The sequence below is a fragment of the Macaca fascicularis genome, chromosome 2, assembly GCF_037993035.2.
Source record: "Macaca fascicularis isolate 582-1 chromosome 2, T2T-MFA8v1.1".
Taxonomy (NCBI): domain Eukaryota; kingdom Metazoa; phylum Chordata; class Mammalia; order Primates; family Cercopithecidae; genus Macaca; species Macaca fascicularis.
Window position 1 is genome coordinate 115,327,813 of NC_088376.1, and position 18,951 is coordinate 115,346,763.

At 45.1% G+C, this 18,951-nt stretch overlaps 1 protein-coding gene across 6 annotated transcripts in view; it reads right to left on the reverse strand.

Annotated features, from left to right (window-relative positions):
• Positions 1–2,692: 2,692 nt before the first annotated feature.
• The window catches only part of WDR82 (WD repeat domain 82), a 41,493-nt gene continuing 25,234 nt past the window's right edge, over positions 2,693–18,951 (reverse strand). For all 6 annotated transcript variants that reach the window (XM_074032385.1, XM_074032383.1, XM_074032384.1 and 3 more), the window contains 7 exons: positions 15,807–15,873; positions 9,652–9,751; positions 8,659–8,775; positions 7,953–8,108; positions 7,440–7,509; positions 6,780–6,922; positions 2,693–5,763 (listed from right to left, as the gene is read on the reverse strand). In XM_074032385.1, the coding sequence (XP_073888486.1) occupies positions 5,734–5,763; positions 6,780–6,922; positions 7,440–7,509; positions 7,953–8,108; positions 8,659–8,775; positions 9,652–9,735 (600 nt within the window). In that variant the 5' untranslated portion in view covers positions 9,736–9,751; positions 15,807–15,873 and the 3' untranslated portion in view covers positions 2,693–5,733. The remainder of the gene's footprint in view (positions 5,764–6,779; positions 6,923–7,439; positions 7,510–7,952; positions 8,109–8,658; positions 8,776–9,651; positions 9,752–15,806; positions 15,874–18,951) is intronic.

An 18,951-nucleotide genomic window follows, 5' to 3' on the forward strand; every position in this document is an offset into this window, starting at 1 on the left:
GCGACATAGCGAGACTCCATCTCAAAAAAATAAAAATAAAAAGTAATGAGACAGGGTCTGTTTTGCCCAGGCTAGTCTCAAACTGCTGGGTTCAAGCAGTCCTCCCAGCCTGTAGCTGGAATTACAGATGTACACTGTGACTTTTTCACTTACTTTTGAATGCAAATTTCTGTAAAGCTAGAATTAGCTGGATAAAGTTAGGGCCCTAGGGCTTGCTGTGTAATAAGCAGCTTAGTTCATCTAATCCAAAAAGACTATGTTGTCATCTTGGCCAGGCACAGTGGCTCACGCCAGTAATCCCAGGACTTTGGGAGGCTGAGGCAGGCAGATCACTTGAGCTCAGGAGTCTGAGATCATCTTGAACAACATGGTGAAACCCCGTATCTATAAAAAAATACAAAAAATTAGCTGGGCATTGTGATATATGCCTGTGGTCCTAGCTACTCGGGAGGCTGAGGTGGGAGGATCACCTGAACCCAGGAGGTGGAAGCTGCAGTGAGCGGAAATTGTGCCACTCCACTCCAGCCTGGGCAACACAGTGAGACTATCTCAAAACACACACACACACACACACAAATGGGGCCGGGCATGCTGGCTCACGCCTGTCATCCCAGCACTTTGGGAGGCTGAGGCAGGCAGATCACCTGAGGTCGGGAGTTTGAGATCAGCCTGACCAACATGTTGAAACCCTGTCTCTACTAAAAATACAAAATTAGCCAGGTGTGGTGGCGCATGTCTGTAATCCCAGCTACTTGGGAGGCTGAGGCAGGAGAATCGCTTGAACCTGGGAGGCGGAGGTTGCGGTGAGCCAAGATCGCACCATTGTACTCCAGCCTGGGCAACAAGAGCGAAACTCTGTCTCAAAAACAACTACTATGCTGTCAACTAGAACGTACCAAAGCTCAAGTGCTCATGAAGTATATGTTGAATTACAAGGCAACCACCTTCATGACCTCAGCTTTACTTGACCCTTCCCTGATTTACTCCTACTTTATTATTTATGTGAATTCTCTTACCAGGCAACTGACAGCCCAAAATTGCAGCCAAAAAGAATATCCAACAGGTCGCAGAGCCAATGGTAAAACCTGTATAATTAACTCAACTGAGAGGCTCTCAGAACCCACCACCACCCCCGCCGGCTTTTTTTTTTTTTGGAGAGAGTTTCACTCTTGTCACCCAGGCTGGAGTGCAATGGTGCAATCTCAGTTCACTGCAACCTCTAGCCTCCTGGGTTCAAGTGATTCTCCTGCCTCAGCCTCCTGAATAGCTGGGATTACACGCACACACCACCACACCTAATATTTTTAGTAGAGATGGGGTTTCATCATGTTGGCCAGGCTGGTCTCAAACTCCTGACCTCAAGTGATCCACCCATCTCGGTCTCCCAAAGTGCTGGGATTACAGGCATGAGCCACTGCACCTGGCCCCAGACCCCCTTTCCTACCCATTAACTGTAGATTTCATTTCCTACACATTCTCCAGGGAAGACTCGAAAAACTGCATCAGACATTTCCCACTGCTGTATTCCACAGTGCAGGACTTCAGGGCTGAACCTGTCCACAGCTGGGCCCTATGGTAGTCTCACCAGGACTCCTCTAATCAGGCAGCTTGAGTGCTATCCTACCAGCCTGTAGGAGTGTCACTTCCTCTTTCCTCACCACAGCCCCCACTACCTCACCACTCCGCCTGGGCAAAAACAAAAAAAAAAAGTGTGGGCAGCATCCTGTGCCTGCTTCTCTTACCCACATCAACTGCTGAGCCAGCTCGCCCCCACAGCCTGCTTGCCTAGCTTGCCACCCGGCCTGCTGTTGTTCCTCACATCACAAGGCTGAAGCATGGGGAGTGGGTGAAGTGGGTCTTTCAGTTGCGAGCAGGCCAGAGACTGGAGTAGCTGCTGTAAGGGCAGCCATGCTTACCTACTTGTTCACGTCTCCCAGCAGAGCTGAACATGGCAGCAGTCCTCCCATCAGGCCAGGAGTGGGTCTCCTCCTTCGTACAGTGTGTGTCAGAGAAGCCTATGCACGGCCTGTCACACACAAGCTAGGATGTTCCCTCTGCCACTGTCGCAGAGTCCCATGAGCAATGTGAAAATGTAGCAGGCTCGAGGTTTTCTTCGCTGATCCAGAGAGGGTGAAGCAAGAGCAGGAAGCAGGTTCTACAGCTCTGAGGATGCTGAGCTAGAGCAGCAGCCTGATGGGTTACCAAAGCAATTACCTTCTGCCAGACTGTGTGCCGGGGCCTCAGAGAGACTCCAATATCCTTGCCCTCCTGAAGCCAGGGCCTAGCAGGACAAAACATATTCCAACTAGAGGTTGTCAATCTGGTCAAGGGTTGAGGTAAACAGTAGGGGATGCAAGGCAGCCTGAGATAAGTGCCAGACAGTCTCCAAAGACTCAGGCTGGCTCAGGCTTGCCTTTCCCAGTCAGTCATTTCTGGCTCTATGGCTATTACAGCCTGGGGTTGAAGGTTGGTTCTAGGGGTTCCTCCCACCAGCCCATAAATCTTAAGTTACCAAGGGGCAGTCAGAGGCAGTCCCAGAGAGCCCAGCAATCCATCCACACAGCATTACAGCAAGCTGCAGTGTGAGCCAGGAGAACTAATAGGAGAAAACCCAAGCCTCCCTCCAGCTCTGGGACCAGGAAAACAATGCTACAGAAACTCCTGTCAAAGAGAAGGCAGCCATAAAATTCTGTTTAAGACTGTAACATGGAAAAAATGTTTATATGTTAAGTACAAAAGAGACATAAAATTGTATATACAGTAGAATAATGACTATGTAAACACACCAAAAATCTATGCACAGAAATGTCTAGGGGGAACATTTAACACCAAAAGATTAACAGTGGTAGCATTTGGGTGGCAAACTTGATTCTTTCTAAAATTCCCAAAATTTCCTTAATAAGCAGTAATTATAATTGCAACAGGAAATAATTTCTTTAAGTATTTCTTTAAGTACCCAGTGCAGTGTTGCTGTCAAATAAACATCAGTGGCTTTGGCCCTGATTCCTAAGGTAGCAAATGCCACTGCCCCACTCCCCATCCATCCCCAGTAGGGCTCGAGCACCTCTAGCTCTGCTGAGAGCATCTGTGCAGCCCCAGCCCTCAGCATCTCTTCCACTCACTTCCAGCTATATCTTTTCCCTTTCCTCCTTAACTCAGGAGGCAGCTTTGCAACCACAGGGCCCAACAATACAAGCCATGAGGTGGCATGTTTTGTTTGTTTTTGAGATGGCATTTTGCTCTTGCTGCCCAGGCCAGAGTGCAATGGCACGATCTCAACTCACCACAACCTCCACCTCCCAGGTTCAAGCGATTCTCCTGCCTCAGCCTCCCGGGTAGCTGTCATTACAGGCATGTGCCACCACACCCGGCTAATTCTGTATTTTTAGTAGAGATGGGGTTTCTCCATGTTGGTCAGGCTGGTCTCGAACTCCCGACCTCCAGTGATCCTCCCGCCTTGGCCTCCCAAAGTGCTGGGATTATAGGCATGAGCCACTGTGCTCAGCCTTGAGGTGGCATGTTTTCAAAGAACATGGTGCCTCAGTTTTGGACACACAGGAATTCAAATACAATCATCTTCCTGCTGCTGAGTAAGTCATGCTTGGTGGCTGCTCTGGTTGCAGATATGTGAAGTTATGTAGCCTTTCCTGTTAACCCACGGTTCCAAGCATTCTCTTAACAATCATTCCTATCATGAATTTTCTACCCTGAAAAGCCAGGGGTGGGCAATAACAAGATCATTTGGTTTCTAAAAGTTCTTCCTCTCTGGGAAAGCAGAGCTATACAGTGGGTGGCATCCTGCAGATTCTAGTCTACATTTGGGAAAGGTGTACGCCTCTTGCACTTTCCGTTGGAGGAACAAGTCAAAAAGTAATTGCTTAAAAAAAAAAAGTGCTAGCAATTCACAGCCTATTCCTGCCCGCTGAACAGAAGTTGTGATGCCTTGATTTACTCCCTAGAAGCTACGTATTCTTGAGCAAGTCATAACCCTACTGTGCCTCAGTTTCTGGATGTGCAAGGAGTGTTGCCTGTATAAATGTTTGTTTAGGAACTTAGTAAAATGAGAGACCACTCTCTCCGCTCCAAGAAGGCCATGAGCCAGCTGCAGCTCATCTCACTCAGCCTGGGCCTGACCAGAGTCCCTTCCTCATCCAAGAGAAAGCAAGGAAAAGCAGCAAGCAAGCAGGCATACCAGGTCAACGGGAGTGATCTATCATTGGCAACGAGGCCTCAAACAAACTGAAAATGCTCTGGCTCCAGCACCTTATCCCCAAATGCCACAACCCAGACATGGAAGCCATGCAAGAGTGACTATCACACACACACAGGCACAGACAAGAGTACCACCAAGCAAAAAGGGGGCTAATACTGCAGAGATGGCCCCAAAGTGCAGCTTGAGGAACACAGTGAGTCATCCCAAGACCCTCACTTAGCTGCCATGGAAACAGCAAGCACTATAAGCTTTGCTTCAGTCTTCTGAAATAAAAACATTAATAAGGAAGATTCACTAATACTTGTGGCAAACACTATTAGCAGGGATGCAATGTGTCTCCTGGGCTGCAGGACTCCATCTGCCTCAGCTGAACTCTCAGAAACTACAGATGAAAGATATATGCATACGCACACACATATATGCATATCTGTATGCACACAGATGTATTTAAATGAAGGTGCTAAAATACAAACAACAGAAATCAAAGGTCATATATAAAAAGGCTAAATAAGACATATAACACAGACCTAGAACCAGCTCTTAGTTGGGAGCCGGGGAAAGGGGTGGTATCATCTGAAGACTATGTACACAATTTGTGGTGGGCAGGGAAGGCATCAGTGTAAACAACTCAGACTCACTTCACAATACTGGCCCACAGGAAAGTGTGATGTATCTCATGTACAAAAATAGACTCCCACCTTGCTTTTGTACAAACCAAGCTTGGTAGGCACCCAGGAGGACTGTGGGTTTGTGTTGAGACAGGGCACTGCACCAGGCTGCTGCTAAACCTTCCAGCCCTAGGAACTCACCTGCTACCCTCCCGCTACCCTCCCCTTTCCGTCCCTTTCAGGCCCTTGGGTCTTTTCCCACCCAACACCGACAGCCTGAGGCCTGCCCGACCACCTAGCCTCACACGACTAACTGCAGAAACTAACTGCATGACTTCCTTCTGTATCTGTCCCTCTCTCTGACCCCAAGATATATGAAAATGTTTCTGTAAATGTTTGGCACCTAAGAAACATGATGGTTGTGGATAATGCCACAAGTACACAGGGAGACCCAGTAACAAGACATGCAGGGTGAGGGCAAGCGGCTGAGCTGCCCGAGCATTTCAAAACCAGGACTGTGACTTCCCATGCAGTTGGGGGGTAGGAGAAGGGATGTGAGGAACTGATGACTTCACTGGCTCCTCAGCAGAATGTACATTCAAATTGAAGATGCTTGAGAGCCCCACTATACCAAATTGTGAGTCCAGTCGCTCCTCTAGCAGAGCTTGGTGCAGTGACAGCTAGAAAAGCTGAGTTCCAATTCAGTCTGTTGCACCAAGAGTCCTTTTGAAGACGCTCATCAAAGTAATTATTTTCTTTTGAGCAGATGTACAGCACATCCATGGGAAGGCCATGTAAAAGGATGTTCTCCAGCCCAGTCAAATGATCCAATCTCACTATTATCTCAGTCCCCTCTGAGTATCTTCCTGCTGGCCGCCCTCACTGTACAGAAATAGCCGAGCAGCATCAGGGTCAGTCATCAATGGTGGGCAACCAAAAGGCCTAGAAAGAGAACATAAATCAACTTTAAAAAGCCAAGCATCTCCTCACTGCTGAGGGTTATTCACATCTCACCCCACAGCAAAAATGTGCCCAACCCCAATGGCTCTGGTGGTCCTCCCTCCTGACCAACCAACCCTGATGCTCTAAGGAGACAGAAACACTCTTCCCTCTATGTGAAAGTAAACTGGTTCTGTTTTTCTCCAATAATCACTGAACACCTTCCACCAGAGCACACCCTTTTTTTTTTTTTAAAGGAATGTAAAAAAAGGAGTGCTGCCTGGGAGGTGGGTGAATAGGTAACCTGGCCTCATTGCTAATCCACCAGGTTACCTCCAACAGGTCCTCTCCTTCCTGGGCTGTAAAAAATAAGGAACTGGATGGTTTTGCTGTATTTCTTCTAATATTTTTTTTCTTGGTTAAAAAAAAAAAAAAGCAAGAGGGCAATGTGTTCTGGGTAGGCTAGTAATGAAATGTCTCATCCCCGAATACCCAGGCAGGTTTAGGAGATCACAAGGGAAAACCGGAGCTGAGACTCACTGATCCTTTATTCTGTTAGTATTATCTAGGAAGAGACAAGGGCCTGGAGTTAATTCTAAGTGGTGAGTTATGACCAACTGTAGAAATTTCTGGGAATTTGGCATAAACCAACAGGAATGGAAAACTGAAACCACAATAGGCCAGTTCAGAGTATTTTAAGGAGCAAAAAAATTGCCAAGCATAGCCCAGGTAGTTTGGACCTAAAATTAGGGTCCAGAGCAAAAACTGGCCTATGATTTCCTTGGAGCTCAAAGGTGATTCCTGATCACCTCTAGGAAGAATAAAAATGAAAGACAAAACCAGCCCACCCAGAGGTCAAATAATAGGAGGTGAAATAGGGAAACCACCAGTTGAGAAACATGTACTTGGATGCTTGTAATCTACCTACATAGAACACAGCTTGCTGTGCTTATTGAGGCACCCACCACCTCAACTGGAAAGGGTCCCTGAGTGGCAGACACCTCTTACTGTTCACATACCATGTTGGAACATGCGCTGGCAAAAGTCATGAACTTGGGGTTGAATTGCAAACAGGTAATCGGGCCTGTGTGTTTACCATCCAACACAGCTACTTTTATACCGCTCTCTCCATTCCAGACATGGATCTTGCCATCCTCTGAACCTAAAGAGGATATTCAAGGAAAATGTAACAGCTCAAGACACAATCCAAAGACAACTGGAAATGAGACATGGATTGAGGTCTGAGGATAGGCCAAGCTTTAGGACCCATCCCTCAGGCAAATTTGAGAGGGACGAGAGGCAGTGAAGGAAGAACATTTTGGAAATTGATCTTGACCCTAGCTATTTGTTCACAGGCATGTCACTTCCCCTCTGACTTCAGTTTTCTCATCTAAAAAAGGGGCCGAATACCATTACCCTACCGACAGGCAGCCACTAAGATGACTGAATGTAGGGTTACACCAGGACATCAGTATTACTAATAAGGTAGTGCTTGTAGAGTTTAACTCAAATTTTGGTCCAGTCAGGGCAGTTAAAAGACACTATGTCCTTGGCATAATGTGCTATACAGAAATCTGAGAACGTCTATCAAATAGATAATAATGTCTCAGTTAATAATTTAAACAAAAAAATGCATAGTACCAGAGAAATAACCCCCACAGGGGATAAAGGAAACTCACCAATCATAATAAACTGAGAGTCTGGAGTAAATGAAGCCTCCAGTGTGACAGCTTTGCTATTGGCATAACCCTAAAACAAAACAGAGCAGTTCTTTTGTTGTTACAGAGCCGTTAATAAAAAGAGCTGCCTACAAACACTAACTGAGCACATGCATCACCTTCCTTTCCATGAAACCCTTTCCTTGTCATGTACTACACCACCAGGCTTCCAAATGTGGTTGCCATCCTTGACAATCCACTCCCACCTTCAACTCTGTATTCAAGGTACACTCAAGGGAGCAAGAAAACTTTAGGACATTATTTTATATCTAAATACCAAACTTGGGTCACTTGGCGAGAAATGTCTACAGAATCCAAGGGAGGTAAGTTGAATGAGCAGGAAGAAAAAATACAAGTGCATGCCTTCATGAGTAAGTCAAGAGTAACTGTTGGTCTCCACCAACCAGCTAACATAATTCTTAGCATAGGAAGTATAAGCATGGAAACAGCCATGCTTGAAGGCCATCAGCTCACCCCAAACGTGTGCATCACCACTCCTTTGAATGCATCAATGAGACGAATGAAGCTGCCGTTGGTGGAAATGAGGATGAGCTTGCCATCATTGCTGAATTTAAGTCCTGTCCACTCACAAGTTCGATCATATTGCATCTTAAAGGTAGCAAATGGCCCCTGCAAAAGATAAAAAATAGTAGCGCCAGGCCCAAGGCATATTAACAATTTCTTCTGCTAGAGCCAATTCCCATCCTATTCCTTTAGATTCCTTTTTGACTAAGGAAAGCAGAGAATGAGCTACTTCTCTGCCACTCTCTAATATCTACCATATTTTTCTTTTTGTAGAAAATGCTCTTACAGGGCCAGGCGTGGTGGCTCGCGCCTGTAATCCCAGCACTTTGGGAGGCTGAGGTCGGTGGATCACCAGAGGTGAGGAGTTTGAGAGCAGCCTGACCAACATGGTGAAACCCCGTCTCTACTAAATACAAAAAATTAGCCAGGCGTGGTGGCGGGCATGTGTAATCCCAACTACTTGGGAGGCTGAGGTAGGAGAATCACTTGAACCTGGGAGGCAGAGGCTGCAGTGAGCTGAGATTGCACCACTGCACTCCAGCTTGGACAACAAAAGCAAAACTCTTGTCTCAAAAAAAAAAAAAAAAAAAAAAAAAAGCAGTTACATGTCTATTTCACCATAATATTAAGATAGCTCAAAGATTCAAAGATTTACCTTGTCAAAAGAACGAAGGTCATAAAGTTTGACCATTTCAGAGTTGACACCTGCAGCGAAAATTAACCCTTCTGGATCAAAAGAACAAACTGGCTTCCCCTGCAGATGCATGAGGCCCTAAAAGAAAAGAAATAAGAAATACACTAAAACACACATACCACAACCACACCTGGAACAACCAAAGACTGCTAGTACAATGGGGAAAAAAATGAATCCAGGACCCTACCACTATATAATTTACTTTTCCCAATTAAAACTAAGAAAGGCATACAAACAGATATCAGTCTACCTACAGAACAGAAAAAGCAAACATAAAACTAAAATGAAGCTTTTAAAAAACAGGTCTCCAGACAATTTCTGATCAACTCTAACTGCACAATATTACAGACACAGAATTCAAATAAAAATAAATCCCTTGAAGCTAAAAGCTCTAGGAACACTTTTAAAACATTAAGCTGGCTGGGCACAGTGGCTCACACCTACAATTCCAGAACTTTGGGAGGCCAAGGTGGGCGGATCACCTGAGGTCGGGAGACCACCCTGACCAACATGGAGAAACCCCGTCTCTACTAAAAATACAAAATTAGCCGGACATGGTGATGCATGCCTGTAATCCCAGCTACTTGGGAGGTTGAGGCAGAAGAATCGCTTGAACCCTGGAGGTGGAGGTTGCGGTGAGCCGAGATCGCACCATTGCACTCCAGCCTGGGCAACAACAGCAAAACCCGGTCTCAAAACGAAAACAAAAACAAAAACAAAACAAAACAACAAAAACCCCACAACAATTAAGCCACAGAGTACAATGCAATCTGCACTAGATTAGGGTATTTGCTTAGCAGCTACCAACTAAGAAAACAGATTTTCTCCAAAATTTAAAAAGACCCTGGGATCCCAGAATGGAACCACTGTTTTCTCCCTTCTTTGAGAGGTAGAGTTCATTATAGGGCCTACCATAGAAAATGCTCAAAAAGCATAACTGTGAGGTACCATTACCTGGCAGTTAGGAGACCGGAGATCCCAGAGTCGAATGGTCTTATCTAGAGACCCAGAAATGAAAGTGTCATCCACAGGTGACATGGACAAGGCCACCACCCTGCAATACATCGAGATAAATAGGAGTTGATGCGAAATATTAGCAAAAATTGGATGTGAATTCTAAACCACTCTGCCTATATATATGTATCTGTTCTCCTGAAATTGCCATTTTAAGAAGCACACTAAAACACACATACCACAACCATATCTGGAACAAAGACAACTAGTATAATGCAAAAAAAAAAAAAAAAATAAAGCTACAAAATAAAAATATATGATTCCAATGCAAATCAAAACCACAATGAGATACTACTCCACACCCTCCAGCATAGCTATAAAAAGAGAGACAACAAGTATTGGTGAGGACATAGAGAAATTGGAACCTTCATACATTGCTAATGAAAATGTAAAAATGGTACAGTTGCTCTGGAAAAGTTTTTCCAAAAAAACAAGAGTTACCATGTGACGCAGAAATTCCACTCCTAGGTATTTACCCAAGATAACTGAAAATACATGTCCACACAAAAATGTACACATATGTTCAGAGGTGCATTATTCATAATAGCCAAAAAGTAGAAATAACCCAAATGTCCATTAACTAATGGATGGACAAACAAATGTGCTATATCTATACACTGGAATATTATTTGGCAATAAAAAGTAATGAAGTACTGCCTCGTGCAACAACATGGAGGAATCTTGAGAAGCCAGAAACAAAAGATCAGGTGTTAACTGATCCATTTACACAAAATGTCTAGAATAGGCAAATCTTTTTTTTTTTTTTTTTTTTTTTTGAGATGGAGTCTGGCTCTGTCGCCCAGGCTGGACTGCAGTGGCCGGATCTCAGCTCACTGCAAGCTCCGCCTCCCGGGTTTAGGCCATTCTCCTGCCTCAGCCTCCCGAGTAGCTGGGACTACAGGCGCCTGCCACCTCGCCCGGCTAGTTTTTTGTGTTTTTTAGTAGAGACGGGGTTTCACCGTGTTCGCCAGGATGGTCTCGATCTCCTGACCTCGTGATCCGCCCGTCTCGGCCTCCCAAAGTGCTGGGATTACAGGCTTGAGCCACCGCGCCCGGCCACTTTTTTTTTTTTTGAGACAGAGTCTCACTCTGTCGCCCAGGCTGGAGTGCAGTGACCTGATCTCTGCTCACTGCAAGCTCCGCCACCTCCCTGGTTCACGCCATTCTCCTGCCTCAGCCTCCCTAGAAGCTGGGACTACAGGCACCCGCAACCACACCTGGCTAATTTTTTTGTATTTTTAGTAGAGATGGGGTTTCACCGTGTTCACCAGGATGGTCTCGATCTCCTGACCTCGTGATCCGCCCGCCTCGGCCTCCCAAAGTGCTGGGATTACAGGCGTGAGCTACCGCGCCCGGCCTTAGAATAGGCAAATCTATAGAGACACAAGTAGATCAGTGGTTGGTAGGGGCTGGGGCAGTGATTACTAATGGGTACAGAGTTTCTCTTTGGAGTGATAAAAATGTTCTAAAGTTAGACAATGGTGATAGTTGTCCGACTCTGCAAATATAGTGAAAACCACTACATTGTACATTTTTAAAGGAATCATTTATAGTATGTAGACTGTATCTCAATTTAAAAAAACACAAAAAAGCATGATTCCTTATCAAGATGTGTGAGGACTACACAGATGTTCTCAAACCTAAGTGGCATCAGCATCACCTGGAGGGTGGGTTAAAACAGATTGCTAGGATCTACTCCCAGAGCCTCTAATCCAGTAGGCCTGACTTGGGGTCTGTGAATCTGAGTTTCTAACTAGCCCCAGGTGATGGGTGAGGCTGCTATTTGGGCACCACACCTAGAGAACCACAAGCCTACGCTAACAGCAACTGTATTCCTGATTTGATCCCTTTTTGTGGTTATACCATCAAGAGGCACTCACTTAAAAACATTTTCTTCCGGCCGGGCGCGGTGGCTCAAGCCTGTAATCCCAGCACTTTGGGAGGCCGAGACGGGCGGATCACAAGGTCAGGAGATCGAGACCATCCTGGCTAACACAGTAAAACCCCGTCTCTACTAAAAAATACAAAAAACTAGCCGGGCGAGGTGGCAGGCGCCTGTAGTCCCAGCTACTCGGGAGGCTGAGGCAGGAGAATGGCGTAGACCCGGGAGGCGGAGCTTGCAGTGAGCTGAGATCCGGCCACTGCACTCCAGCCTGGGCGACAGAGCGAGACTTCGTCTCCAGAAAAAAAAAAAAAAAACATTTTCTTCCAATGTAACTCAACTAACATCTGCACCAGCTCCTCAACTTAAAATTTTAAAAGATATTGTTAAAAGCCAAAATTTCTTGGGAATGCTGAGGAGGTAATAAAACAGAATGAGCAGGCTGGGTGCGGTGGCTCACGCCTGTAATCTCAGCACTTTGAGAGGCCAAGGTGGGCGGATCACCTGAGGTCAGAAGTTTGAGACCAGCTTCGCCAACATGGTGAAATCCCATCTCTACTAAAAATACAAAAATTAGCCAGGCCTGGTGGCGTGCACCTGTAATCCCAGCTACTCAAGAGGCTGAGGCGGGAGAATCGCTTGAACCCCAGAGATGGAGGTTGCAGTGAGCCGAGATCATACCACTGCATTCCAGCCTGGGCAACAAAGCAAGACACTGTCTCAAAAAACAAAAACCAGAATGAGCAGAACACATTGTGGACATGTAATTTTATGCCATGGCATTCGGCCCAAGAGCTCAGAGGAGGTACAAGACTCTATGCTGAGAAGTACAGGGAACACATGGAGAAGACAGACCCCAAGTGTAAGGAATTTTAACTGTCTAGTCCACATGACTCCAAGAGAACCAGAGATGGCTTCTGGAAAGATACAACATCTGAGGTGGAAAGGATTTCGAAGGGACACCTTTCTGACAGGTGCCAGACAGGAAGGCATGAAGCCCATGTTCAAGAAGTAGCCCAGAGTTCACCTTAATGGGAACGGTAGGAGAAAATGCTGGGAAAATGGGTCAGAGCCAGAAGGGGCAGAACCTGACTACAAGAGGAAGGAGCAAGGAAAATGTAGAGAACCATTAAGGGAGATGGTGAAGCAATCAAACTGCAATCCAGGATGCTGAAGCAGGATGGTAAGAGATGGGATGATTAATTAGGAGCTAACAATAATTTACCTTACACGGTATGTGAGCCAGGGCAGAAGCAAAGGAGAGAACACAGAAGAAAGTAATACATGAGGTTAAACCTAGGGAGAACTAAATAGTTTAACAACTCACTGAATGTGATGGCAAGGGAAAAAGAGTGCACTGACAACAGATGCTTTGAGCCAGAATTGGAAGAGACAGAGATGAAGAAATATGAGGAAGATAGAGAGAAGCTGGCCCAAAGAATGTAACAATGACGGACAGACTACTGGACCTGAGTATTGGAAAGAGTATTGGACAGAAGAGACAGCTACGAAGATGTGTATAAAACATGTAGGTGGTGCTAGGCGATTATGGGTGACACCCACCCATAATCCTAGCACTTTGGGAAGCCGAGGCGGGCAGATCACCTGAGGTCAGGAGTTTGAGACCAGCCTGGCCAACATGATGAAACCCTGTCTCTATAAAAACACAAAAATTAGCCGGGTATGATGGTGTGCGCCTGTAATCCCAGCTACTCGGGAGGCTGAGGCAGGAGGATCATTTGAACTCAGGTGGCGGAGGTTGCAGTGAGCCAAGATCATACCATTGTACTCCAGCCTGGGTGACAGAGCAAGGTTCCATCTCAAAAAACAAAACAAAAACAAAACAAAACCTGTAGGTGGAAGGTGGGTCTGAAATTCATAACAGACATGAGCTAAAAATACTGATTTGGGAAGCCACCTGAATGAAGGTGAATGAAATCAGCGATGGAGATAGAAAATCACAAGAAAGCGGATAGAGTATTTATTTTAGAGTCAAAACAGAGGCTAAGAACTACAAGAACAGAACCAACATGGGAAAAGTCACCTGCCATGGGAAAGTAAGTTTTATTGAGAGGTTAAACACCAAGAAAAGCCCAAAGCAGTGGGTTTTAACTAGAGGCAGCAGGGAATGAAGGACAAAGGTTTGGATAAAGCCCCACAGATGATTCTGGGACTACTGCAAAAAAGATTTCAACAGTGAACATGTGTGAGGAGGTGGAGATGGGAATGTGCAGATTATTCTTTCAAGTTTGATAGTGAAAAGGAGTGGGTGATAGGGTCAATAAGTAGACTTAAGATAAGAAAGACCAAGTAAATTTGTAGGCAGCAAAGGAAAAGCCGATTGAGGAGATGGAAGCAAGCAGAAAGAGGAAGGTTTGTTTTGTGAAAGAAAGACCACAGCTTTCTCAAGGAAAGGATTCCAAGGAAGAGAGGAATTTAGGTGGAAGGGACAGATGTTTAAAAGAACTCTTTTTTTTTTGGAGACAGGCTCTTGCTTTGTTGCCCGGGCTGGAGTACAGTGGCAAAATCATGGCTCACTGCAGCCTCGACCTCCCAGACTCAAGTGATCCTCTCACCTCAGCCTCCCAAAGTGCTGATAACAGGCCTGAACCACTTCACCCAGCTGAAAGAACTCATTTTGTTCAGCCTTAATTTTCTCATAAAAGGAGGGACAAAGTCATCTATCAAGAATCAGGAGGTCAGCTGGGTGCGGTGGCTCACCTCTGTAATCCCAGCACTTTGGGAGGCTGAGGCGGGCGGATCACGAGGTCAGGAGATTGAGACCATCCTAGCTACCACGGTGAAACCCCATCTCTACTAAAAATACAAAAAACTAGCCGGGCTTGGTGGTGGGTGCCTGTGGTCCCAGCTACTTGGGAGGCTGAGGCAGGAGAATGGCGTGAACCCGGGAGGCGGAGCTTGCAGTGAGCAGAGATTGCGCCACTGCACTCCAGCCTGGGTGATAGAGCGAGACTCTGTCTCGAAAAAAAAAAAAAAAAAAATCAGGAGGTCAAGAGGGTGAATAATTGGGAAGATTGGAAAGGATTTGAAACAACTGCATCAAGTCTTAATTACAAATAGTACATTTGTGAACATTAATTTGAATACAAACAAGCAAAAACATCTACTTACCATGAGCCATCCTTTGTCTGAAACTATAGTTTCAGCTGCCTTCTTATTTCAGCAACACAATGGCCTGCCCAATTGGAAGTGCAACATTTTTTTTTCTTTTTTTGAGATAGGGTCTTGCTCTGTCACCCAGGCTGGATGGAGTGCAGTGGCGCCACCCTGGTTCACTGCAGCCTCTGTCTCGTGGGTTCAAGCAATTCTCATGCCTGAGCCTCCCAAGTAGTAGGAATTACAGGCGCACACCACCACTTCTGGCTAATTTTTGTATTTTTTTTGTAGAGACGGGGTTTCACCATGTTGCCTAGACTGGTTTCGAACTCCTACACTCAAGCAATCTGCCCTCAAGAGCTGAGATTACAGGCATTAAGCCACCATGCCCGGCCTGGAAGTGTAACTCCTAACAGGAGGCTCTCAGGCTATCTCCTGTCAGGGCTCCATACCAATCAAAACCATCCTGGGTTACTGTACATATATATATATGTAATTATATATAATTATATAAAATTTTACATAAAATTATACGTAACCCACATTATATATATAAAATATATATAACTAGAAATACATATATATAGATATAGGTATATGAGACAGAGTCTCCCCCTCTGTCACCCAAGCTGTAGTGTAGTGGCGCGATCTCGGCTCACTGCAACCTCCGCCTCCTAGGTTCAAGTGATTATCTTGCCTCAGCCTCCCAAGTAGTTAGGATTGCAGGTGCCCGCCACTATACCCAGCTAATTTTTGTATTTTTAGTAGAGATGGGGTTTCGCCATGTTGGCCGGCTGGTTTTAAACACCTGACCTCAAGTGATTTGCCTGCCTCGGCCTCCCAAAGTGCTGGGATTACAGGTGTGAGCCACTGCACGGGGCCTAGTTATATTTTAACTGAGATATCTCTGAACACCTACCCCCGCACCTCTATAACCTTAGTAAATCAAGAGTTGACTATTTAAGAGAAGATGAAGAATGCCAAACAGTAGTGAGGAAGTAGCTTCAGTTCACTAATAAGCTCTCTCTAGCCTTCTATTCTCTGGGTAACCTCAGGGATAAAAGAACTATCTGCTTCTATAATACATGGGTCTTACCTTTTGCTATGTCCAGGAAAGTATCTGATGTATTTGTTGTCATGCAAGGACAAGTAACGAATAGTATCTGTAAAAAGACAAACAAGGTATGATGATATCATACTGTTTAAAATAAACTTACTTTGCATTTTCATCTTGAAAGGACAAGGTCAAATAATCCCTTATCTTCTATATATCCCAAGCAAGGCATGAATAAATAATGGTGAATAATTCTACTCTGCAGCTGAAGAGTGGGCATGTAGATTTCACCTAACTCAAAAGCAGAGCTCTTAAGTTGATGGCATAGAAAGCAATGTTTGAAAACACATTATATTACCAATTTGGCTTCTTCATAATTACAATGCAACTCGCGCCCTGCAAATATACCCTGGCCAAAAAACAAAACGAGTAAAGCACACATAATAATTTTAGATATTGGTCTAGTGTCCACAGAATGGCAAACCTTAAAGAAAAATATGTGGCTGTTAAGCAAACAGACTTAAAGAGGTGAGCAGCCATGGCAGTTAAACTGAAGATCAGGTTGAACCCTAGCAGCAGTTTTTGTCTAGAGTTCTCTATCAGTATGTTGACCCACCCTCTTGAACATTTGAACATTCTTCAATTGGATACACAAATTACAATGAAAATAAACATAAGGTCAGAGAAGTGATGTCAAGACCTGGGTTAAAAAGATCTTAAGACATTAAAAAAATCAAATCCTTATACCAATGAGTAATAGCAGTGAGATTTTGACAATATTAAAGAAAGGAACAATCAGAGATTTGTGCTTAGGGAAAAATAAGACAAACACTCTTAACCAAATGATTCTATCTGAAAGAGTAAACAAACAAAAAAGATGGTGGCGATAGAGAAATGAAGTGCCATAAAGAATAAAACTGCAAAAGAGGAAAGTATTATCCCCTTAAAAAGACTAGGAATAAGGAAAAATTGTTGAGAAACAGCTAAGGGAAAATGGTACCAAAATGCAGAAAGAAAAGCATGGAAAGAACATTCTGGGCCGGGCGCGGTGGCTCAAGCCTGTAATCCCAGCACTTTGGGAGGCCGAGACGGGCGGATCACGAGGTCAGGAGATCGAGACCATCCTGGCTAACACAGTGAAACCCCGTCTCTACTAAAAAATACAAAAATCTAGCCGGGCGAGGTGGCAGGCGCCTGTAGTCCCAGCTACTCGGGAGGCTGAGGCAGGAGAATGGCGTAAACCCGGGAGGCGGAGCTTGCAGTGAGCTGAGATCCGGCCACTGCAGTCCAGCCTGGGCAACAGAGCAAGACTCCGTCTCAAAAAAAAAAAAAAAAAAAAAGAACATTCTGAAGGCAAACAGAACATAGGAATAAAGGGGTTGAAAGCATTGAGTCATCCCAGGGGTTCACAGGGGTGCTTTCTAATAAGAGGGCATTTAACTTGGGAGGGGGAATAGGGATATTTGTATATTCCATAGCTTGAACACTACACAATTTTCCTTGAAAACATCTTCAAACTTATTGAATGACAACTACGAAGTATTTCTAGTTATTCTACTGCTAACAATGACTCACCTGCCCTAAGAAGAAAAAGACTTCCTTCCCATTACCTGGTTTCCCAGAGATGAGCAGGGTGACGCCATCCTCTCAGCCCCACTTGGCAGCTGGCGCGCTGTTCCTGGCAAGGCAGTGGCCTGTACAGTTATCTCCTGTACCGGGTGGTATCATAGACCCTCAAACTGTACAAACTACTACCTCAGCCTGGAATCAGGCAAAAGGAAACGGAGCGCTGGAGGAACTCTTCAGGATGCACTTGAGACAGGAAAGGGAACATCCTCACAGCAGAGGCCTGGTAGCAAAGCTACAAGTGCCACACATTTGCCTCATCTTGCACCACATTTGGAGAATCCTCATTTAATCACTCAGAAAAACAGCCCAACAGAAGAAATAAACCAGTCATTCAGATGATCACATAGACATGTTTCCTCAGGATCCTAAGGTTTTACATTCTTGTCCAAAATCATTAACTACGCTGCTTCCTTAGAAAACCACTTCTGAAATACAGGCATGGAAAGTAGAAGTGATATACTTACTAAAAATCAAGTACAGGCAGAAGAGTCTCATTTAAAAAAAAAAAAGAAACTAAAAAAAAAAAAAAAAAAAAAGACGTCCACCCAATCTGCTCTGAGATAGGTATAGCCAAAATAGCAGTATAAGCCATCCTTGTGGAATGACATTAGAAAAATCTTTTTTGTTTTTTTGAAATGGAGCCTCACTCTGTCACCCAGGCTGGAGTGCAGTGGTGTGATCACAGTTCACGACACCCTAGACCTCCAGAGCTCAAGCAATCCTCCCACCTCAGCCTTACAAGTGGCTGGGACTACAGGCACATCCCATCACACCTGGCTAATTTTTGTATTTTTTGTAGAGATGGGGTTTCCCCACATTGCCCAGGCTCATCTCAAACTTCTGGGCTCAAGTGATCCACTCTCCAAGGCCTCCATAAGTGCTGGGATTACAGGCATGAGCCACTATGCCTGGCCTAAAAAAATCCTTACTGCAAAATGTGAGATGATCATCAATAAACCACTGAAATAAGTTTAAAAACAGAATCCTGGCCGGGCATGGTGGTTCACACCTGTAATCCCAGCACATTGGGAGGCTGAGGCAGGCAGATCACTTGAGGTCAGGAGTTCGAGACCAACCTGGCTAACATGGTGAAGTCTCAAATCTACTAAAAATACAAAAATTAGCCGGGCGTGTTGGTGGGTGCCTGTAATACCAGCTACTTGGGAGGCCGAGGCAGGAGCATTGCTTGAACCCAGGAGGCTGAGGTTGCAGTGAGTCGAGACTGCACCATTGCACTCCAGCCTGGGCAACAAGAGCAGGACTTGGTCTCAAAAGAATAAAGAATAGGCTGGGCATGGTGGCTCACAAGGTCAGGAGATTGAGAGCCATCCTGGCTAACATGGTGAAACCCTGTCTCTACTAAAAATACAAAAAATTAGCTGGGCATGGTGGCACACACCTGTACTCCCAGCTACTTGGGAGGCTGAGGCAGGAAAATTACTTGAACCCGGGAGGTGGAGGTTGCAGCGAGCTGAGATCGCGCCACTGCACTCCAGCCTAGGCAACAGAGTGAGACTCCGTCTCAAAAAAACAAAACAAAACAAAACAAAATAAATAA